Genomic DNA, 22,963 nt, shown 5'->3' with positions numbered 1-22,963 from the left:
TCTAGCGGGGCGCTTACATGGCAAACATGTTGAGGGGATGAGGACCTCGCCCAGCCAGTCCGCACCAGGCCACGCCGTTGACCAGTGACGGCTGCCGAAACATTTGCAGGCAACGCCATCCCGAGTCCAAATGCAGGTCCGGACCGGCCCACAGCTTCACCGTGTCTTCTTTGCCACAGGTCAGCATCATGTGACCAGTCGGGCTCCACTTGATGCTGGTGACCGACTCCTGCGTGCGGGTGACAAAAGCCGGGTCAGAACCAAGAGTGAAGGTGGTGCGAGCGTGACCTTGTTGAGATCAGTGCATTGAGGTGTGTCACTTTCAGGGAGTGTATCGACCTGAGCTTTGCAGTGTGTTTGTGCGTCTCTAGCGTGTCCACTTGTGTGTATCTCTAATGTCAATATCTGAGGCAGTATGAGTGCGTGTTGGTGTACATGTACATGGGTATGCAACAGTTTGTGGTACCTTGTGAATAAAATGATAGCGTAATGTGCACTTGCCAAGACAGCGGAAGTGTTGTGTGCGCCCAGTGTGTCATGTTCTTCCACAAGTGCATGTAAATCTGTAACAATGAGGATGAGAACTTGAGTGGATGAGGCACACACACCTGGTGAGCATCGATCACCACAACCGCGCCGTGTTCCGATGGCAGTCTGGATCCGATCAGGATTTTGCCGTCAGAGTATCCAACAGCGAAAGGTTTGTCCTCACAGAACCAGGCGATGTCCATCACAGCCACTGCAGAGAGAGGCCATGGTGAGTGGTCACACACCCCTGGGATGATGTCATCGTCCTGTTACCTACCATCCTTCCTGTAGCAGTGCTCCAGCTCCACGCGCTGCATACTGGACTCCATCACCTCAATCAGGCCGAGGGATCCGTCCATTCTCCCCACCAGCAGCACGTCCACCGTCTTGTCGGACCACAGGGAGTCTGACTCGTTTTCGGGCCAGGCTAGAGCAGACACCCAGTGAGGCTGCGTGTCCAGGAGACCCCTGCCACCTGAGGGGACACAGGCTTGTGTGTTGCTGGAGCTGACACTTGGAAGTCAAAAACCTGAGAAACATTGTTACCGGTGACTTGCCAGATATTGACCATCTTGTCCACAGCCGAGGCCAAGAACTTTCCAGAGACGCTCCAGCAGAGAGGGCACAGACAGGAGTCGCTGGGGGAGCCCAGAGATAAGCTGCCGTCCTCTGAGGAGCCATCACTGAGGAGACACAAGAGATGAGTGACCAGCCGACAGCCCGGAGGAAGCCAGGAAGACTCACTGCTTGTTGAAGACGCAGGTCTGCTGCAGGCTGTACTGGCTCTTGGAGACGTTCCACAGTCGCACCGTCCCGTCGTTGCCGCTTGTGGCCAGCAGACTTTTTTTGCTGCTCCACCTGCAAGTGATGACCTGAGGGACAGAGGCGGAGTCAGCAGACCCATTTGTCCGCCAGACACGGGGCTGAGAATCTCACCCTGTTCTGGTGGGCCTCCAGTTTGATCGAGGAGCACTTGGGAAGATCCCCAGCCATGTCTGCAAAGGTCTGTGGCTGACTCTGGTTGTTGTCCCGGTCGTGGGCCGCCAGAGTGCGGACGAGCTGCTGTGCCGCCCACTGCCGGTGCTGTGAGGAGAGGCGGGAAGACAGGCAGCAGGCTGCCAGAGCGTTGGCCAGTTCCAGAGGTCCTGCAGCGGAAACACAGCCGTCAACAGACCCAACACACTGATTCCCGGGTAAGAAAGCAGCTCAGCACACCTCTTTTCTCCAGGTCAGACTTGTCCCCGGCGGGTCTCAGTCTAGAACCCTTGTCGGCCAACAACGCCACCAGCGCCTGAGTCACGACGAAGTTCGGTGATGTCACTAGTTTGCTGTCCTCGGCTGCACCACGCAGGAAAGTGGGCAGGAACTTTCTTTGAACCGGGTCATCAATGGTGGTAAGGTTCAGGCCGGAGGCAGCAGAGACCAGGTTCTGGAAGAGATCGGCATTGCACTGATGGAATCGTTCGTGAATCGATCCGAGTTCTGCTGAGCCTTCACAAGTCCTCAGAGTTTGTAATGCAGACTGGACTGTGTGTTTTAAAGGGGCTCTGTTTTGCTCTTCCTGGCTTGACAGTTAGAAAGAATCAGTGAATCACTGAGGTGCAGTTGTGAAATTGCCACATACAAAATGATTTATTCATAACGTTTATTTAAGATGCCCTAAATAATGATTGATACATTTGCTCAGTTGGAACCTGACCAGTCTCAGAGTGAAGGAGTGTCTGCCATTTCTGTAGTCATTGTTGCCCTTTCTATGTAAACAAAGATGTTTGTTACAGAGGCAGTCATTTTGTAAACGCCATATTAACATAACTCGTTAAACACAAACATTTAAAATTGTAATTTGATGCCAAGTTACTCTGAGTGAGTGAGGGAAAGGGGTCTTTTAAAGACAAAATACTGTGCTGGATCTCATTCTTTCTCTGTGAAAACATGTTGGTACTGTAAGCTCAGCTCGTGTGAGTCCTGTACGTCACATGGTTCTGACCTGGGTGCACAGCTGGACCAGAAGCTTGGCAGCGTTGGAGCTGTTCGATGCCAGGCAGCCCACCGCTGTGCTCAAGTACGCCAGGCAGGATATGGGTTTACTCGTCTTCGGGGGTCCTCTGGGCCTCTCGGCATGCCCGGATACCGCAGTGGGGCTACAGAGACCAGCTCGGCCCGCCGCAGCCAAACACATGAGTCGGACCAGGGTTCTTATGTCCGTCAGACCCAGAGCCTCGAGACCAGCTGACAGACTGCAACTGGAACCACTGAAGAAGATCACAGGGTTAAACATGAACACATGACTGGCACACATAGTCTTCCCACACACCTGACGGACAGCAGTGACAGGGCCCTCATCACCATGGTCCGGGCAAGCAGCACTTGCGCAGCTGCTGTGACTCTCCGTAGAGCCATGACTCGGTCATGAGGGTTCTGAAGAGACGCAGCCTGCTCTCCTAGAGAGGCCCGACCCGATGGGCCTTTGTCCACAGTGGTTTGGCATCCTGAACAGAACCAGAGTGTCAGAACCAAATTCTCCAGCACTGCCCACCGTGATACTTACCAATTTGCAGCAACGTCTCCTCCATGTTGTTAGCAGCTGTTACCATAGCGATGGATGCTCCCAGTGGATCACTGTCAGGGAACTGGACAGGTTCTGGAACGGTTCGCCGCTCATTAAGGCCAAGGGTTCCGGCCATGTGATCGAAATCTTCCTCTCCAGACATCTTGTTTTCTTCATCAACATACAGCATGTCCCAGTCCTCTGTTACACACACACATACAGTCAACACAACGGACTGAGGCTTGGCCACGTGATGAGGACCCACCTTCATACACGCTCTCCTGCTTCCCCAGAAGGTCTGGAGCTTGGCCCTTGTACCTTCAAACACAGAAACAACACATTGACACACATTGATGCACGTTCAATGTGGCACCATCTTAAAAACAAACCTCTCCAGGATGGGGATCTTGGTTTTGGTCTTCATGGCAAGGTACTGGTCACGACACGGACCACACAGGAGGTAGTACGGGTTCCCGCTGCCACACTCGCCGCCGAACCATCCGTCCACATACGACCCGTCGCTACGGTAACCTTGACGGTTGGTACTCCGACCGCAGCCAGGGTGACACTTCTTCATGTGCTGGTTGAAGTTGTCCACATTAGCGTCACACAACTCACACACCACCACTTCGTCCCGGTCATCGACCTCGCACACGTGCTGCCGAACACACACAGAGGGGAAAATAGAGTTGATCATGTGACCTGAAATCAGTCTGGACGTCGAAACAACGCTTCATTCACCTGATGCTTTAATCAGTCAGTGTCTCATCACACTGTATGTCAGGATGTATCATGTGCGTTTATGTGTGGCTCATGGCACGTGATAGGATAAATGCCTCTATACCTCATAAAGAGTGTGCATGTGTGTGAGCGTGTACAATATGTGTGTCCCATGTGAATTTGTGTTGATGTGCACGTGCACATGCAAGTGTAGAAGAAGATGCCGGTGTAGCAGGAGGTGCAGCACACAAGCAGAACAGTGGCCCACCGGCCAAAGCAGAAAGTCACACACACCCATGTTGGCCAGTCCAGTACCTCTGGGATCCACATTCCCAGAATGTCCGTGTCACTAGCGAGGTCCGATCCAAACATGGCTTCCATGGTCTCCTCGTCCAGGTCCATCTCCAGCTCCTCATCGAGGTTGAAGTCGTACAGAGCTCCCGAGTCCTGCTGCTGCAGGGGTGGGACTTCCCGCCGCGCCTGGCTGTGGTGGGCCTGCACGGAGCGGTACAGTCCAGCTGAGAAGCAATGAGAACTGTCACTGACGTGCTCACAGAACCAGAAGATAGACGAGCTAGAGTCTGGTTTCACCTGCTCGGGCCAGGAGAGTTCGAGCTGCCAAGTCCAACCGCTGTTTCCTCCCTGCAGCCGAGCGGCTTGTGAGGGTGTTTCCACTTGAGGAGGACGTACAATCCCGATCTGGACACTCCGCACTGAAACACACAAAAATACTGATGTATTTAACTGATGATACCAAGTCCATTTCACGACAGCTTTGATAACTTGGTGAGCAGTATGCAACAAGAAACTGGGCACACGTGACAATTTTGAGATCAAACAAAACCGCCAGTCTACTGGAAAAAACGTGCCTCCAAAAACAAGAAAAAAACTTGAAAATGTGCCAACAGAAAAAGTGACAGAACATGATATTTAAGATGCAAGTCCCTCCATCTTGCTGAAACGTCCCTTGCTCAGAGAATCTATCTTCAATCAAGTAGGATGAAACATTGGGACTATAAATAAGACTAATGAACCTGGTAAGATCTTGAGTTTTTATAGTGAAACGGACGCGGCTGCAGACATTCAAGAGAAGTTTGGTGCAACATTGTAGCAGGGATGTAACTTGAGCTGCCGCGTGAAGTAACCAGGCACTGGTGGTTATAGTGGAGTTCTAAGACCTGCTGTGGTGTTTGTGAAAGAGACAATAAGACAATAAGACAGCTAGTGTTCTGTGTCGAGTTTGGACAGTCTCGACAACCATCTCTGGTCTAACCAGACTCCAGGTACCAGGGTTGACTGCGATAATGTTCCTGTGATCAGTTCCTCATTACAAAGCTTTTGTCTGAAAAGCAGTGATCTGAAACGAGCATCAGGATTTAGGTACCTCTCACTAAAGCCTTCCTCCATCTCTGCAGGATCAGAAGATTCTCCAGGTGTGGAAAAGTATGTCCTCCTGTCAGCAGACTTCAGCCCTCCAGAGGCAGTGGCACCAGCACAGGACGAGTCAGGAGCTTCTGCTCCACTTTCCTCATGGTTGTCGTCAGTGAGGGGATGTTCAATCATCCACATAGCGAGCACTGTGATGTTCTGGGTGTCAGCTTCCCCACGAGCACCTGGACCCAAAAGCTTGTTGGAAAACTGATATTTGGTTTTGTGGCAGGACTGACTTACCTGTGGCCTCAAGCGCTTTGGTGATCTGGCGCAAAGAAAAGCCCATCTCCAACAGCGGCACGGCGATAGCAGGGGGTGGAGGGGACGTGGATAGGCGGCTGGTGGGGTCCGACAGAGCTGCAGGGAAATGGAAATGAGCTCCTGGCACACGAGCAGAAGTGTTAGGGGAGGTGGATCACTTACAGGTGCCAGTTCTGTTCTGAGCTCTGCCAGGCTGAGTGTCGGGGGAGGACAGGCTCTGCCGCCGACCAACCTCATCAGAGGGGGAGGTGGGAAGGGAGGAAACTGGGGGCGTCTGAGCTCGCCGGCTTGAACCTAGGGTCGTGGTTGGATAGCTGGAGAACATTTGCCTGTTGAAACCCAGGATCAGAAGTTCAGTCTTGAAAAGAATCATGAGTTTTCCATCAGCAGAACTAGAGACCTGACCTGAGCAAACTGAGCGGCATGGCTCCTGGAGACTCAGCAGCAGGCGCCGTCTCTGTGTCTGTAACAGGCGTGGTCGCAGTGGTGGTGTCTTCCAGGGACGAACTCATGAATGAGGTGGTGCTCGAGGTGGACGGACTGGTGGTCACGGGGGTCTGGGCCAGTTGATCGCCTTCAGGGGGGTCACTGTGGCCCTCCGGGTCACTCCTGAGTCCTGGCAGGACACACATGAGAAATATGTAGTGCAGATATAATGGGTTGAAACTGGACCTCCCCCTCGGAGCTGCAAGAAAAGCATGGCCATCATAGTGTGCTTTGGATACCAATGTGATGAGAATAAAAATGATGAGAATATTCAAGCAAATATAAAGATTGATCTTGAGGCTTCACAGCAGCTACTGTCTTGTTACCTGCTCTGGATGGGCCGGACTCTTCCAACAACCCAGTCACCACCAGCTTGTAGATGATGGACTGAGCCCGTTCCAGGTCCACCAGACCCAGGGCCCGTTTGATGGGAGAGCGCATGACTGCACGCTTTACCATGTGCCGCATAAGGAACTGCAGCGCCGCTCGCATCTCCGCCTCCTCAGGGCAGACAGGTGGGCTCGTCGAGTTAGCGCTGATGTTCAAGTCTGCATTATGGCCACTGCCGTTGGTGTCCGGCTGTGCCTGGTTTGAAGGAGATGTTTGGGTCAAGGTTTCATTTGGTCAGCTGGATGAGGTCAGTCAGTTCAGGAGCAGTGAGTGCGTCAGTGTGTAAATGGAAGTCCGTCTGTGTGGTACCTTGGGGATGAGCAGGAGCTCAGCATACTTGCTGCAGCTCAGCAAGACGCTCAGGGTCTTCATGGCACCCAGGTACAGGTAGGACAGCTGCACAGCGTGGATCTCTGACTGCGTGGAGATGGACGGCTCGTGACTTCGGGAATGTTCATGACCTTTCCTCCGGTTAGCATCTGAAGGGGCGTGGCCTGCAGTGAAGAGGCCGTCCTTTCCGCCCACAACGTTGGCGATCTCACTCTCAGACTTCGAGTTGGAGGCCAAGTGCGCCTTCACCTCTTCCAGGCTATGAGACACCCGCAGATCCGAGGCTGTGCTCTCACTCCTGTCCGCCTTGCTGTCCTGAGCAGTTGGCTCTTGCCCTGCGGAGGCGACCCGGTGCTTCTTGTCGTGACGCCGGGCGCTCAGCTTGTTGGGCGTGTCCTCGTGCACGCTGGTGAGGCAGGTGAGGTCCAAAAGCAATGAAGGTGTCAAACCACAGAGACGGGGAACATCGAAGGACAGTGGGTCACATGGGTCCAGGTTATAAAGCGGTGTGTCACTAGAGGAGGGAAAGATTGACCAGTTAAAAGACTATGTCACCATGTGTGAGAAGGTTTTATTTTATTTTTTAAATATTAGGCGATGTTCACCCAAATTTCTCTGTCCTAGCTGGACCGTTCACAAGTTCTGTTTACATGACCTCTTTCTGTGGTGTAATCTTCTAATCTTACCTGATGGTGATTTCAGCTTCATCCCACTGAACCTTTGCAGACGTGCTTCCTTCTTTGACCACACCCAGCAGAGTCGCCTGTCGTCCAGTCTGCTTGTGCACACATCTCCCACCAACCCGCAGTCCTGCGTCTATTCCTCCGATCACAGCCAGGACAGGCCACACGTCTGTGCACAGCGCCCTCAGGTGGTTCTCCGACAGCTCAGCCAAGAAGTGCTGGCGGGTGTGGCGTCCTCGCTCCTCCTCAGGCCGGGTCACAGGTTCTTGGGTGTCTCGTTGGGCGTCATGCTCCTCACGGCTCTGAACGGACCGGCTCTTCTTCAGCCGCTGGCCGCCAGATGCGCCAGCGACCTCCCTGAGACACGGCTTGATCTTGTGGAGCCTTTCTATCATGGTTTTGTTGATGGGGTGGGTCCATCTATCTGTGCGATGCAGGATACGGATCAGTTGTGTGGTGGCTTCGGCCAGGACTGTTGCCATCGGGCTGCAGATGGGATCTCCTGGGAGTAGATCTCTTGGTGTCCCCCTCATCTGCATGTCACATATCTTCACCTGCATCCAGACACATCCACTTTGGTCATGTAGTACAGTAAGTTTATATGTGCGTCAGTGTGTGTGTGTGTGTGAGGTCTGACCCACCTTCTCTCCAGGATTGCTGCTATAGAACATCACACAAGGGAACAACTCAGTGGCATCGACGTCCTCAAACGCTAACTTGGGCTCCTGCAGAGTCACACAATCAATGACAGGGTAAATACACACATATCACAACACATACACAGACTCTAGTTAGCACACACACAACCTCTCCATTCTTTCCAAACAGGATGGTCCGAGCCTCCATGTCCAGAACACAGGTGATGAAGTCTCCCTGTGTGAAGCTCCCCAGTGTTTGGGTCTGTTCACCGTTGTGGTACAAGTTACCGCTATAGGCCCGATACAGCCACATGTCAGAGGTGGTGCGGTGGTTGAAGTCGTGGACAGGCCAACGGGACACGCCCACACAAGTGCCTTCATTGCCACGGTTCTCTTTGACCATGTAAAACTGTGAACAGCAGTGATGCAGGTGAATACGGACCACAGGTGGGAAAACCCATCAATTTAATGTAAATCACATACCTTCCACTGGTAGCAGCCTGATGAGATGCCGGTGGACGCCAGGCCATAACCCTTGCCCCCACTGCCGTGGGTCAGCACCTGACCGTTCTCTACCACGCAACACTGGGTCTTTTCAGGGTCAAAGGACACTTCCTGAACAGGAAGGTGGTCGTCTTCCTCTTCAGCGTCCCCCTGTGGGTTCAGCCAGACCCTCAGCAGCTGCATCGCCTCAGAGGACGAGGGAAAAGGAGACCATACTGACCTGCAGATGGAGCTCCTCCACCCTTTCTTTCACCTGCAGCAGGTGTTTGGCTTCAGCCACTGGTGTTTCCCACATACAGTCAGACAGCAGGGAGAAGAGCCGCTGCACAACCTGGGCCACACGCACATTAGCGTCACTAAACACTGACAAAAGCTTGAACAGTTGACAACACTCAAGCCACACAGTTGAACTCTTGACTAGGCCTGCACAATTCAGGGGAAAATATGAATCACTATTTAGCTAAGAATTGATATCATGATTCTCTGTCACAATTTTTTTCCTCATGAAAAAGTTTATTGCACACATAAACTACGACAAAACAAAGTTGCAGCACCAAACATATGACGTTAGGAGGCGCTGACAAAGATTTGTGGCAGGGACGCTCCGATCAGGGTTTTTGCTGCCGATCACCGATACCGATCACATGGATTGAAAATGAACTTGTAATCAAAATGATGACTTGACTTCATTAGGCAGTTGTTAATATGTCCTGACAGAGTGCCATACAAGAATTGGTAATCCAAGTAATCCAAGTCATAACTTGCCAATTAAATCACATGATAATAAGAACTCCCCCACACACATACCTGATGCACCTGATCGTCTTCCATGTTGGCCTCACAAGCGGGCAGAACCGCCTCCAAAACATGAAGCGCCAGTAATCTGGTTCTGAGATTCCCCACCAGTGGAAGACCTGAAGACAGATTTGTGCACTAGAAAACAAGGTTTTACATTCCAACAAAGACACTTATCTGGAGGAGAACCCACCCGAGCAGCACTTCTGTGCTGCGATATTCAGCAGCACCTCGGTCCACTTTGGGGAAGCCATCTTTGATTGGATGGCTTTGGACGACACCACCCGCCTGAGGAAGACCAGGAAGTCTCCAAGGTGCAGCTCAGCAGTGTGTTGCTTTCGAAGCAGTGCTGTGAGACATGATTGACAGGTCAGTAAAGTGCGGACGCCAGCTGATCAATGACAACACAACGCTGATTTTCAAATGAACCTCTCAGGTCTTTTTTCTCCAGCTCATCTCTGTCTTTGTCAGGTTCTTTCCTGGCAAGTGGTGAGACAGCAGCCTGGGATAGCAGGTTCTTCAGCTGGCTGCACAGGAGGTCCAGCAGCGACTGGACCACCTTTGGACTCAACTGGTCAGCGTACGTTCTGTAGAATCACAACATAGGAAGTTACTGCAGCAATAAGCTGACATTTTTCATGCATCTGTTTTGCATAATTTCTTTTATTTTTGCCAACCCAATTAGACACTGGATCAAAACCCCAGACATACTGTGTACACATGACCCCGAAACTCGAGTCTACTAGTTGGATTTGACCTCGTACCCTGTGCTGATGGCGAGGATCTGCAGTAGGCGGGTTGATGCCACCTTCAGGGCTGTGCTCAGTTGGGACACACCAGGTTTTTGCAGCAGCTGCAGGGGCTGGCCCAGCAGGGTCTCGGTGCCACACAGCTGAGACAGCACATTCAGCAGACCACTGGAGATGGCCAGGGACACATCGACTGGCTGATACCGCACACTGAGGGCGAACACCGTCACCAGCAGGAGGCGCTGCTGGGCTTCTATTGTGAGAGATGCAGACGGAGGCACAACTATAAACTGATTCACCTCAAAATAAAAAGCACTTCACCTACCAATGTGATGCTTGTTGTCCTGCAGCGCTCGCTCCAGTGTGACTGACATCTGCTGGTAGATCTTATGAACCTCAGTTTGAATTTCCATCTGGACACTCCTCCTGGCTGCTTTCACACCATCCTGCAATGAGTCAAAGTTCTTTTCACTCATGCTCTTTATTTTGGCTTTGTTAGAAACGGTCGATGTCCCACCTGGTAGTGGTGCAACTGGACACTCTCACACTTCAGACCTCCAGCACCAACAGTGCCCAGTCCAAAACAGCCAGCCAGGAACTGCAGCCGGACTGAGGTGAGCAGAGAGGCGGAATGGAAGGCTGAGCTGGAGCGACACGCTCCACTCTGCTGACTACTCTTCTCCTCCATGCCAGAAATCAGCGTCAAGATCTGGTGCAAAGACTCCAGGCGGAGCTGGAGAGCCAAACATTATAGTGTGACGGCTCCACTTTTAAACAATATAATGACAGGCGTTCGCCTACAGTGATATTACATCGATATTACCTCTGCCCGGTTCTGCTGCTGCTCCATGGCCAGGATGATGGCCTGGGGGCAGGTGGACATGTTCTCCTCTGGTTCTTTGAAGGCCGGACTCAGCGCTACATCTCCACTGATGAAACTGACCACATTGTCTATCAGAGCGTGGACACCGAGCGAGCAGCTCAGGTCCAGGTCCGATTCTCCAGACCAGTGAGTGGAGCCAAAGCTTCTCTGGTGACACAGTTTGGCACGGAACCAAGACTCGGCCAGAGAGTCGGGAGAGTAGTGGCGAAGTCCTGAGGGAGAGAAATATTAGAAACCAGTGTGACGATTCATAGGTTTGGTCACCATGGCTACCAAACTCTCAATGAATAAAGACATTGCAATAGTCATTATTACACATTGTTTTGTGTGGTCCAACCCCTTCAGGTGCAAACAAAGGAGCAAAAAAATTCAAAAGCACGATGGGATTGCTACCAATATCTTTTAGACGGGAAAATCGTCCCATTTGAATTTGTCTTGAACGGAAGTGGAACACAGGCAAGTCAACTGGCACATGTGCAAGGACAGTATCAGTTGCCCTGAAGATTCTGGCTACACCCATCAGAGCAATGTTCATACCCATGGAATGATCCTCTTTAACAAGCACATCCCCAATACAACAAAACAGCCGTCCAAAGCAGCAGTGCAGTTACAATGATCAGAAACAAGTGTAGTAGTAATCATGGTAACTGAACATGAGAAACATTTACCTTTCTTTTTCTGAGAGAAGGAAGAGTCCTGGTCCACAGTGAACCTGCCACTCTGAAGAACAAAATCAGACACAATTTTCTTATTATGTGTTGTAACTGTTACCGTACATTTAACCATTCATTGTGTTCTATAAACGGTGTGTACCAGAGAGTATCCCTCCTCATCAGAGTCTGGCTGCGACAGATCCGATTCACTTCTGGACTTCAACAGTTTAAATCCAGAAAACTGGACAGAGCGACCTTGAGACTGCAGACTCTCACTCCTAACAGACACATAGAATTTTATTTGTATTAGCTCAAGTGATTCTTGATGATTTCTGGGATCTTAACCAGACCTCGTCATGAAACTGAGACACTCATGGGTGGGTGCCGTAGGCGGAGTCAGCGGCTCCTCCTGGTTCTGTTTGGCGAGTTCGTCCAGAACCGGGCTGACGCCGAGCACCAGCAGGGCGCAGCGATGGATGACGGAGTTGCAGGTAGCGGTGTACACGTCGTGCCCCTCTGGGAGGCCAGTGCTGCCTCTCCTGCCCTGCGGGCTTTGGACCGGCACATCTGGGATAGCGCTTCCTCCGGCTCCAAGAGCGCCCCAAGAAGCCGAGTTCTGACTGCTACTGCCTGCCCGCTCCCCATCCCAGATATGAGCCAATTCTCTTGCTGAAAAGAAACATTTCATAATTTCTTTGTCGCACACACAGAAACACACAGACACACACACACACAGACACAGACACACACACACACACACACACACACTGTCAGTAACAAATTATTACATAAGTAAAAAGTGAATTCACCACTCACCCTTCGGTTAGTGATGGGCTGATGAGGCTCAATCAGGAAACAGCGTCCTGATGCCCAGAGCCCACTAGGTGGCACTCTCTGCTCTAAGAGCTTTAGGTTTTTAAAACAGCACAGCTGAATGAAAATGAGGCCACTTTTTCATGGAGCCTCACAAGCCCGTCACCACCTCTAGTCACACACTCAACAAAGACACACTCACTTCCAGGTGGAATGTCCTCGTCGTCATCCTGCTCCAGATGGCCATCCTCTCTCTCGCGGCTGGCTCTCTCTTCCAGCTCGGCCTCCTCATCAATCGTCCGTGTAAAAGAATGTTCCTGCGGGTCCAGGTCCCCACAGTCCTGGTTGTCTGAAGTCTGACCATACAAGACCCACGTCACGTCTTTGCCTCACATGCCCCTCACGCATTCACATGACTCACCCTTTCATCCTGAGAGGACAGGTGAGTCTGAACAAAGTCCAGGTTCTTGCAGGCCAGCAGGCGCCCTCGCACCTTGTAGACACTCCGATAGACTTCAGCCAGGGAAGGAGATGGCTGATACCTGAGGGACAGCAGTAAACGTCATGTTTCAAGCTGGACTTCACTTCTGTATGCATTTTATAATTAACACAACAAAGTGAACGGTTTAGAATTTAAACAAAACATTTGCTTGTTTATGAGTGAATCATGTAGGGTTACACTTACTTTCCCTCCCTGGTTGCCTCACTGAGAAGACCTGTGTGCTTCAACAGCGCCGCCAGGACAAATCTAGACACTGTGTCCAACAGAACCTCCGAACCCAGACCCGAGCTGTCCCAGTCTGAACCAGGAAGAAACAGATCCATTACAGCAGTCAAAACTTTTTAAGCAGAGCAGTGAGACAAGGAAAGTCCAAACCTTTGCTGAGTGCATAGTCCTGCATGTTGATCCAGAGGCTGCTGGCAGGTTCCTTGGTGGAGCCCACGGACAATTCGACCAGAACCATGAGGTCCGAGGGGAGGGGACAGTCAAAGGGCTTCTGCTCCTCATTACCTGAAAGCGCTGCCTCCAGAAGAGAGCTGATGCAGCCATCTGAGGGACGATGAGACCGCAGCTATGTTGGTTATATGGGACTACATGAAACCAGCAGTGGCAGCGAGTGTTACCGAGCTGTGTGCTCTCCATCTCAAGGCCGTTGCTGAAGAGTGGGGTTTTGAGCCAGTAGGCAGTGTCCTGCTCCTCCAGCGAGGCAGGGGCTCCCTGCAGCATTCCACCCAGACAGCGTCCCACCAGCAGGGCGGCCGTCCTCTCCAGGTCCACCAACCACACCCACATTTGCGCCGGCGGGGGCAGGGACATTCCTGAGGCTGGATCTGCAAAGTCCGACGTACCTGAAGGATGGAGGTTTATTATTAAAGAACATGTGTGGGCCCTTGTGCACGAGTGTTGTGTGTGTCTCACTGTGCAGGGGCCAGTGCAGCTCCTGGTCCTCCAGGAGTTCTGCAGCAGGCAACAGACGGTTCAGTCTATCCAACGGAGGCAACAGATCCAGCAGGTGGCGCAGCAGCGGCCTCGACACAGACACACTCAGGAGCAGCAGTGAGTTGATGATCTGGCACAACATGCTGCCTGCTGCAGACACATAGATGACCTCTGGTGGCAGGAAAAACAATCCAGTTAATTCTCACATCATGCATCAGCAGCTTCTTCCAGACATCTACAACTACAACAGCATGTGACATGACAGACTCACCTTGCAGTTTCTCTCTCAAGCTTTCGTTGCCGGCGCTGTCTCTGATCAAAACAGCCGAGCGCGAGAGAATGTCGGTGGCATGAGGCAGCAGCAGCTGCAGGTGTTTGTGCAGCAGAGCGACACTGCTCCAGTTCTACAAAAACCCATCCTGTCACTGAAAGGTCCAGAGACCCGGAACACGGACAACAACACACATTCCAACACACTCACCTCGCTGTCGCTGTTTGAGTGGCAGAAAGCTAAAAGCTGTTTCTGTAGTGAACACAGCAACAGATGCAGGTGTGCAGGCTGGCTGCTGTCCGATGATGTCATATCCTGTTGGAGTTTATCACTGTTCTTCTCCAGCTCACCAAAAGCCTGGTCCTGCACACACACAAAAGACGAAATGATGAATGATGCATGGACAGTTCCACACTAGGGACGGGCGATATAGACCAAAAAAAGTTATCGCAATACATTTCAGCGATAACGCTAATTATCACGATAAATACATTTTCATTCTCCTCCACACTCTCCCTTGAAACTGTTTTATGATGAAACTTATTAGTGGAGTTTGTCTCCAACATCATTATTTAGTCATATTCTCTTCTCCAAATCATGATACAAACGGTCAGTCCTTTGTCTTGTGTGATGAAAAACCTTTTCACAATTCTCTCTCTCCTAAAATGTTTGTTTCCCATGGCCTTATTGAAGATTTCACTAATACTTTAGAATTTGTTGATGGTCCCTAACTGATGCCGGGTTGTAGCATTAGCGCTGCCTGCGAGAGCGAATCCATGATCAGTGAACCCTAATGGGGACGCAGAAGAGGACGCGCCGCCAATACCGGAGCAGAGTTCCGTTCCATATACAACTGTTTTCACCAGCGCAGCAGGAGACCTGCATGTGTTGATGTGAACCAAGGCAGACGAGCGCATCAGAGAACCTATGAGGACCACTCCTTCACACCAAATAAACATGGATCCAGAGACTCAGAGTCGACCAGTGTCATTATCAAAGGTTCCCTGGATTCAAAATCAGTTTAAAACTACCATTGTGAACCAAAGACCACCACACTCTCGCCGTCACGGTCTCGTCATGTTCACGTGTGCAGGTCCAATGCAGCAAGTGAGCCTCGTGTTTATTGGATTTATCGTGAGATGCAGAATTGTCATAGTGGATATTGTGTATGGCCAGATATCGTGTACAATAAGTTATCGCCCATCCTTACTCCACACATACTTGCGTAGAGGCGCACCAATGTGGGTGGTGATCCAAACACGAGGTCTATACTTACAGTGTAGAAGCCTAGGTTCCTCAGCAGGGTCTTCATGAGGATCTCGGCCAAGTGAGTGTCTGGGTGACTGGATCCAATGTAATTCAGGTCTGACGCTGGAGCCGAACCAGAGCCAGATGTAAGAACCTCTGGACTGTCGGCTGGAGAACTGTACCCCAGCAGAGAAGCAACATGCGTGTTGTCCTGCAGGCTCGTGAGGATGATGTCCAGCTGCATCCTCTGTGACAGACACACGCAGAGGTACTGTGAAGCTGTGGAGCAGTACCTGAAGAAGCGTGACATTTTGACCTTGTCATACCTGACCCTTGGACAAACTCTCCCATCTGTCCGGGCCCTGAGGCAACAGAGAGTGAAGCAGTTCCATCCTCTCTCTGAGGGGTGGGAGCAGCATGGTGGCGCCCACTGACAGCGTGTCAATCACAGCCTGTCACACACATCAAATGGGGATGGAAGTTTTACACTCACAAGCAGAGTGACAATGTCATCAGTAAGTGAACCGCAGGAAACATGTACTGTTGCCATAGCTACAGAGAAAAAAATTATATCTGGTTGCCATGACGACAGACAGCAGTACAGCTGTCCTCATGCTCACATCTACACCCAGCGATAATAACATCAGGGTCCCTGTCAGGTCGCCAGAGTCACCCACCTCTTGGATGTCATCAGGTACAGACGAGTCCATCAGTCTAAAAAGCAGGTTTCTTAAAGGTCTGGCCTGACGGCCTAAAATACTGGTGGCCACGCCCCCGGCCAACGCTAGAGCCAGGTGATTGGACAGGAGCCGCAGACAAAGCTTAAGGAAGTGATGATGCTCCCTGTTAACAGAGAACAACGATTACATCGCACACTCATCTCTCACATTGTCGGAGCCTTGGTTTTCACCTTGAAGAAGGGAAGGGTGGAGGGGGGGCCTCACTGTTGATGCCGTCACAGTAACATTCCAGGAAGGAGCGCAGGTGAGAGAAGGTGCTCTCCTCTAGGTCCACACAGTATGGACGATGCCACGCCACCACCTGCCTGAGGTTGGGAAACATCTACGTCATAAAGCCGGAAACCAAGGTTGAGATCGGGTGACGCTCACCTGTCTCTCGGGAGGGCGGTCCACGCAAGGCTGTGGGAGGTCCCGGCAGAGATCTGCTGAATGGCGACTCCATCCAGACCCACGACCTTTTTGGGTTTGGTGATTGGGCCAGTGGAGTTTCCCTGACCACATTGACCCATGGAGTTGTTCCCCCATGCATAAACCTCATTGTCTTCAAACAGAACCAAGGCGGGGTTGAAATTCGGATCTCGGTGTTCGCAAACAAGAACAATCAGGACAATCAAGCACTGACCATGTGAGAGGGCAAGACAGTGACTGTCTCCGATGGACACGTCCACCACCCTGGTAGTGGCCAGCTCCTCCACCAGTTTGGGCCGCAGCGCCGTGGCTTCAGAGGAGCCGCAGCCCAGACAAGCACCGCAGCCCCACGCATACACCTGCAAGCACAGCACGACATGACATGACAATTTTACCAGGTCAAAGTTTTAGTTTCCTGAAAGTCCAAAGTTCACCTGTCCGGTCGAGGTCAGAGCCAGAGACGACTGACTTCCTGCACACACTTTCCGGATGAACATCCCCTGGAGAGCTTCAATCACCTTGGGCTTGTAAACTCTGTTGGTGTCACCGTGGCCCAGTTTTCCTGAACACAAATGACAATCACAATCATTCAGTCAAATATCAATCATGCGCGAGTCCATCAGCAAAGGCATTGACATGTATGTGGAGGACAGGAGGTCTGTGATGGTGCAAGAGAACTTTTCTGAAGAGTGAAGTGAGGAACGTAGCAACATATGCTAGCGTGTGATGTGCAGTGTGTTGAACGGGTTAAACCAGTGTAGACGAAGGTTGATAATGTGTGGGCGTTTGTTGAGGATTGAAGTTAGAGCGTTGACAAGTGTTTTCAGTGATGAGGTTCGGGTGTTGAACATTGTGCTGAATGTTTCGTGTTGACAGTAGCCCATATGACAAATGGTAAGATGTGCAGTCATGTCACCTACCGTTGTCCCCTCCGCCGAATGACCACACGGTGCGCCCGTCTTTGGAAAGCGCCAGAGTGTGGGAGCTTCCACACGACACCTCGCCCACGTTGCTGATGTCTTTGACCAGTGTGGGAATGTTCCGACTGTTGCTGTCACCGTGACCTGCACAGTGATACCTCAGGTCACCTCAGGTACCATTTGTGTGACATCATCAGAGTCTAATTTAGGTGTCACTCACCAAGTCGCCCAAAATCTCCTTCTCCCCATGTGTACAACTCCCCATCCTCGCTGACGGCAGCGCTGTGTCTGTAACCAGCAGAAACACACACCACCACCTACGCCAACACACAAAAGCCGGTGAATTAAGAGCACACCGGTATTTTCCAGGTACCTTCATACCTTGCCCTGCATGGGTCCTTGGATGAGTTTGGGGTACTTCTGGGTGGAGCTGTTTCCATGCCCCAGCTTGCCATAGTCTCCGTCCCCCCAGCTAAACACCTCCCCTTCAGTGGTGAAGGCTAGTGTGTGACCGTCGGAGCCCTTGGACGAAGACACTTTCTTGATGGCCCGGTGTGGCTCGAAGGTCAGTTTTTTCAGTGAGGATTGGTTGTTGGAATCGCCCAGCCCCAGTCGACCATAGCTGCCTTTCCCACAGGCGCGAACGCCACCATCAGATGATATGACAAAAGTGCAGTACTGGCCAGCTTCGATCTGCGGGACCAAGAGACTCCAGTTAGCAGCTGTGAGGACCGTGGTGTGTCTGTGTGAGAGTAACACTTGGACAAATCATAGAGGACCATAGAGGTCAACGGACTATTTGGTTGACTTTTTTTTTTGACACAAACAGGGGTCAGACCCTTTTTTTGACAGGACATTTTCAAGTTCTGTTTTTATAGACCTCTAATTACTAATTAGACCGCATCTAACCGTCTGGGCATCAGAGAAGGTCGAGGTGAGCTTGGGCTGCAGAATCTTCTCCTGGGTTCCCTCCACAAGTTGGTGGCTGCTGTTGCTCCCCCACACAAAGACCTCGCATGTCTCGGTCACCACGGGAACTTCACCCGCCTGGATGTTCTCTGGACTCACACAAGTCCGAGAGTAGTCCGAAGCCATCCTGCACACCTGGCGACGGAGCACACGAAGAAAACACACAGATTTAAAGTGACCCATGCTATCACGGCAGTCACATGACCACGGTAGACTCACTTCTTCAAAAAGACAAAGTGCAGCTTCATATAAGGAACAGAGTCCATCAGCGTTGCGACTTGGCTCTCTCCATTGGCTGCGGTCGGCCGAGGAGCCCTGAAATACACATTTGCCCCAAAATTATTTTTCACATTATAACGTTTAAAGCTAAGATGTATACGTGCGAAGAGACATACACAGGAGAACACCTACACTCACCAGCGAATGTCTCATCTGCAGCAGAATGTTCATGAAGCAGTCATATCCAATGAGACCTTCTTGATTCTGACCCTGGGGGACCGGTGTTTGATCCCGAGAACAGACCACCGCGGAGGCAGCGAGGGCCATCTCGATCCAGTCCAGCAGGTATCTGAGGGATCCCCTCTGCGACGCTAACCCTAACAGCAGCTCAGACGCCAGCCGGCGGCCCAGCATGTCTGCGCCACTGTTGGGCATCGTGACGCCCTTCAGGAAGGCCGTTACCTGCGCCAGACAGTCCAGACCCATGGGCGGGATCTTGCTCTCATTGGCCAGTGAAAGTGGAGGCAATGAGCTAACCACGTCGATGGCCGTGTGGATGACATCGTTACACAAGTTGATTGTACCAGCGGTCCCTCCCCCGTGAACAGCCGCTCCTCCTCCCCCACTGACTGAGGGCATCATCCAGCTCTGACGCAGAAGAGCGAACAGAAGACTCAGCCCGGTCCGAACACCCATTTCAATGAGTGCGTCGGTGCTGGAGCGCGGACGCTCATGGACAGAGTGCTGATCTGCAGAGCTCAGATTGTTCTCTGGTGAGTGCTGCTGCTGCTTCACCTTACCCTTGTCATGGTACTTGTTAGACAGAGCGTAAAAGACCCGCTGCAAGACCAGGACTCGCTGGCGCAGGGCAGCAGCAAATGGCGAGTCGGAGCACACCATTTTGGCGAGAGCCAGCTGGCTCCCGAGCAGCGCGTCCAAGTAGTGCTCCTGCTCATCGCTGGACAGTGACTCCCGCTCAAAGTCAGGCAGTTGAGGTCCCTTAAGACACAAAACCTGCTGTGGCAACAGAACCACTTCCTTGTTGGCCAGAAGTTTGGAGTACAGCAGTGAGACCCCCTCCCGCCTGGAGATGGACTCGCTGTCCTCTGTGATCCACGAACTGTTGAGGTGCTCCAGCCATTTCACCTTCACTGGCGGGATCATCAAAGCCATGGCACGTCACTCTGGAGCCATCAGTCCTGTCAACATAGTTGGAGTGTGAGCGTTTGTTTCGTAAGGCTAAATCAAGTCCATTCCTGGCAACAATCACAGTAGCAGACAGTCTCTCTGACTCTCAATGAGCCATGAGCTCCACAACAAACCTTGTAGAGAAAACTACTCGCTGTAGCGTGGATAAAAAAAAATTGGCAGTTTTTAGATGTGTCAGATGACAGTCATGAAGTTGTCCACTGAGTTATGTGACTGACTAGTTCCCCCTTTAGAGCCCGCCCTCGAGTGTTCTACCTCAGTCCTGCATGATGGAACTATTTTTGAGAAATACTGAACTCACAGAAATTCATTTCAACACCACAAGCTGGACATAAGACATATTGGACATATTAAACTAAAAGAGACAAATGTATAATGCAATAATGCATCAGAAGCATGGTTATTGAAAGTGTTTAATGATACAAATACAAAGTCATGATAATAAATTAATAATTTGGACACTAGAGTAGTGAAAAACATAGTTAATAATAATGTTAATTAAAAAAAGTCACAGTGAATGAAGATGTGTAACATATTTTTTCAGTAGGATCTGCACGATTTAAGATGAGATTTAAGATTGTATTTTTCATTAATGATTAATGATTTCATTAAAATAATGGTAACTCAAGTTTGTCTGACATAAATAGTTGTAACAACCACTTTTTTTCACTTAATTATGATGACAACTTTTTTCCAGACTTAAAGTAGTCAGTCACTTGTCGACTGAAAAATAGTCGTTAGTTGCCTCTCTAATTATAAAGACATAAAGGCAACCAACTCTGCTGGTCTCTAACATTCCTCAAAAGAAAAGACTGCAGAAAATGAATCAATGAATGACATAACATTGCTGGAGAGCAGGCAGCTGTTCATTCGTGAAGCCGATCGTTTGTTCCACCACATCCCAAAGGCTCTACTGGACTTAGCTCTGGTGATCTCTGAGTCCATTTAAGTCCACCGTCGTTAGATCGAGTCACGACTCAAGGATTCCGTGAATTAATGAGTTTGGTTGGGGTTTTGGCCAAGGCTCATCGGAGGACAGACGCTGTGCAGTGTAACAGGAGGGTGGCGTCTATGTGCATGGATTTACAATAAACAAATCCAATAAAAGTACGAGGTACGAGGTTAACTTGAACCGCAGCTTTTGCCAAGAAACCGTTGCAAACGTCGTACCATCAGTAGCATGTTGCAACAAGAGGTCATATTTACAGGCTGTTTTTCAAACGTTCTGGGCAGTTAAGCGAGCAACATTTCCTTGAGTCTGGTCGGTCCGGTTGAGCGGGAGGGGGAACCACTGCTGGGGGAGCCTGGTCAGGTGCTCGGACGCAGACACACATTGACCTGCTGCAGCAGATTACACCGCTTTTATACGTGCATTAGGTGAGATTAGAGCAGGTGAACTGATAAACGCAGGGGAGCATGTATCGATCTCCTGGCTGAGAGTGACACCCCTGAGTTAGACTATGACACAGCTGACTGGCTGCTAGCATGCTAACTGGCTCGGTCTGTTACTGTCCACCAAAACACGAACGGCGCGTCTTAAACACCGCTGGCGTCAAGTCCCATGCTTGGAATGAAAACGAATATCAGTTGTTGTCATGCACTTTTGGAAAAAAACACGAAATTGGAGTTATGTTCCAGAAGCAGACGGGAGCTAAGGTTAGCCGTTAGCCGAGTTAGCATATGCGCGGTTAACGCCCTCTTCACCGGTGCAGGCAGGACCCCAGCCGTCGGGGTGGGGGGCCTCCGAGCGGCTGCTCGATAGGTCTGCCTCGGTGCTGTCGCATGCCGCTGGCGCTCTTACCGGACGCTGTCCGCGGCCTCCAGGCTGGTCAGCCTCCACAAGCTGCGGTCAGTTCCTCGGACAGTGGCCCCTTCTCTCCCCGACACTGCTCCGTTCTGACAACTCCTGACGGCACCTCGTCGTTTCCACAGACGCTTCTTTCTCTACAATTTAATCCACTCGGAACGACATTTAAAAAACACAGCAAGCCCGGTTCCCACGTCTGGTCTGCTTCCAGAGCAACACCGGCTTCCATAAAATGTTGACGTACAGATCAAAACAGCGTATGACGTCACCAAACCTGTGGCCAATCGACGTCACTAGTCAACGCCCCTTGTTGTTAGCCGCGCCATGACTCGGAAAAGTTACGTAATCAGTTAAATTACACTCTCTATCATCAAATATCAGAATTTATTCTTCACATTGTTTTACATCCGAATGTATTCATTTTTATTGTATTTTATTCTCGAAGGTTAAGCTGCCGAAAAAGCCATTAAATGTTCAAAATGCAGCAAGTAATAGATTATTTATGGCAGTGTTCCAAATAATCGTTTGAGCCAGACTTTTTTTCTAAACGCAGTATGCAGTCAAACTTCTGTGCGGTTGCGGTGACCAAAAATTGTGATTCATTATTTCAGTCGAAGACCAACAACCAATCAAGACTGGCTTTAAATGTAGGACGATGGCATTATGGGTTGTGTTATTTTCTGGGTCATATCTCGACAAACAACCTCTCTCTTGTATTTCCATTCTTGTGGGGACATTGTGAGGTTTCTCATGACCATCACCCTTTCCCCAGCCTCTCCCCCTAAACCTAACCCTGCAAAACACATGGCTCACCTGAACCAGGACTCTGAACCAGACTGAACCCAGTTATTTTGAAGCCTTCATCCTCAAACTGAGTCTTGTCCCGTGTGGGGACCAGCAAATATGTGCCCGCAAAGGCCTAAGGTCTACCACAAGGATGGTGTTTTGTCAAGAATTGGTCCCCACAAAGCATGATAACACACACACTGGACTGGTTCAGGACTGTGGGAGGAAATCAGAGTCCTGAAGTTACCCCACGCAGGTGCTTGTGAGTGATGGTCTGTCCTTATGTGTAGCTGAGCTCCAACCAAGTGACTCTCCTTGCCCCAGTAAACAGGTATGTGTGTGTGATGGAAAGGCCATCACTTGTTTACCTGACAAAAAGAGCGCCCTCTAGTTCTTTCCATAGATTTCTGTCCCCGGGCTGCGTTGATTTGAAATGTTTCCAGTCACTTCCAATTGGGAGGTCCACAGGGGCAGACCTTGAACCAGAGACCTGCTTTTCATCTCTACTCTGCCGACAAAACATCTTGTGATCC

The 22,963-nt window shown here is 50.8% G+C and overlaps 1 protein-coding gene across 3 annotated transcripts in view; it reads right to left on the bottom strand.

Annotated features, from left to right (window-relative positions):
- The window catches only part of herc1 (HECT and RLD domain containing E3 ubiquitin protein ligase family member 1), a 29,703-nt gene extending 7,807 nt beyond the window's left edge, over nt 1-21,896 (bottom strand). The window contains exons 1-57 of one of the 3 annotated variants that reach the window (XM_053864568.1): nt 21,639-21,896; nt 18,827-19,827; nt 18,629-18,724; nt 18,350-18,544; nt 17,822-18,133; nt 17,661-17,757; nt 17,441-17,584; nt 16,955-17,082; nt 16,735-16,879; nt 16,482-16,653; nt 16,283-16,417; nt 16,050-16,215; nt 15,699-15,824; nt 15,401-15,619; nt 14,335-14,487; nt 14,125-14,257; nt 13,833-14,024; nt 13,538-13,762; nt 13,290-13,463; nt 13,098-13,212; nt 12,834-12,954; nt 12,615-12,768; nt 11,950-12,292; nt 11,760-11,877; nt 11,615-11,666; nt 10,887-11,158; nt 10,581-10,796; nt 10,389-10,509; nt 10,079-10,316; nt 9,744-9,901; nt 9,508-9,663; nt 9,327-9,433; nt 8,740-8,850; nt 8,499-8,669; nt 8,185-8,424; nt 8,019-8,102; nt 7,381-7,931; nt 6,674-7,208; nt 6,301-6,559; nt 5,894-6,104; nt 5,651-5,817; nt 5,468-5,584; nt 5,181-5,409; nt 4,388-4,509; nt 4,091-4,314; nt 3,466-3,734; nt 3,342-3,394; nt 3,077-3,277; nt 2,843-3,017; nt 2,516-2,780; nt 1,744-1,957; nt 1,465-1,673; nt 1,273-1,400; nt 1,075-1,211; nt 806-1,003; nt 609-739; nt 18-229 (exon numbers count right to left, since the gene is read on the bottom strand). In XM_053864568.1, coding sequence (XP_053720543.1) covers nt 18-229; nt 609-739; nt 806-1,003; nt 1,075-1,211; nt 1,273-1,400; nt 1,465-1,673; nt 1,744-1,957; nt 2,516-2,780; nt 2,843-3,017; nt 3,077-3,277; nt 3,342-3,394; nt 3,466-3,734; nt 4,091-4,314; nt 4,388-4,509; nt 5,181-5,409; nt 5,468-5,584; nt 5,651-5,817; nt 5,894-6,104; nt 6,301-6,559; nt 6,674-7,208; nt 7,381-7,931; nt 8,019-8,102; nt 8,185-8,424; nt 8,499-8,669; nt 8,740-8,850; nt 9,327-9,433; nt 9,508-9,663; nt 9,744-9,901; nt 10,079-10,316; nt 10,389-10,509; nt 10,581-10,796; nt 10,887-11,158; nt 11,615-11,666; nt 11,760-11,877; nt 11,950-12,292; nt 12,615-12,768; nt 12,834-12,954; nt 13,098-13,212; nt 13,290-13,463; nt 13,538-13,762; nt 13,833-14,024; nt 14,125-14,257; nt 14,335-14,487; nt 15,401-15,619; nt 15,699-15,824; nt 16,050-16,215; nt 16,283-16,417; nt 16,482-16,653; nt 16,735-16,879; nt 16,955-17,082; nt 17,441-17,584; nt 17,661-17,757; nt 17,822-18,133; nt 18,350-18,544; nt 18,629-18,724; nt 18,827-19,801 — 11,171 coding nt within the window. In that variant the 5' untranslated portion in view covers nt 19,802-19,827; nt 21,639-21,896. The remainder of the gene's footprint in view (nt 1-17; nt 230-608; nt 740-805; nt 1,004-1,074; nt 1,212-1,272; nt 1,401-1,464; nt 1,674-1,743; nt 1,958-2,515; nt 2,781-2,842; nt 3,018-3,076; nt 3,278-3,341; nt 3,395-3,465; nt 3,735-4,090; nt 4,315-4,387; nt 4,510-5,180; nt 5,410-5,467; nt 5,585-5,650; nt 5,818-5,893; nt 6,105-6,300; nt 6,560-6,673; nt 7,209-7,380; nt 7,932-8,018; nt 8,103-8,184; nt 8,425-8,498; nt 8,670-8,739; nt 8,851-9,326; nt 9,434-9,507; nt 9,664-9,743; nt 9,902-10,078; nt 10,317-10,388; nt 10,510-10,580; nt 10,797-10,886; nt 11,159-11,614; nt 11,667-11,759; nt 11,878-11,949; nt 12,293-12,614; nt 12,769-12,833; nt 12,955-13,097; nt 13,213-13,289; nt 13,464-13,537; nt 13,763-13,832; nt 14,025-14,124; nt 14,258-14,334; nt 14,488-15,400; nt 15,620-15,698; nt 15,825-16,049; nt 16,216-16,282; nt 16,418-16,481; nt 16,654-16,734; nt 16,880-16,954; nt 17,083-17,440; nt 17,585-17,660; nt 17,758-17,821; nt 18,134-18,349; nt 18,545-18,628; nt 18,725-18,826; nt 19,828-21,638) is intronic. The other 2 variants (XM_053864569.1, XM_053864570.1) reach the window with 2 other exon arrangements.
- Nucleotides 21,897-22,963: the final 1,067 nt, after the last annotated feature.

Source organism: Synchiropus splendidus, chromosome 5 (assembly GCF_027744825.2).
Source record: "Synchiropus splendidus isolate RoL2022-P1 chromosome 5, RoL_Sspl_1.0, whole genome shotgun sequence".
Taxonomy (NCBI): Eukaryota; Metazoa; Chordata; class Actinopteri; order Syngnathiformes; family Callionymidae; genus Synchiropus; species Synchiropus splendidus.
This window is presented reverse-complemented; position numbering and strand designations above follow the sequence as displayed.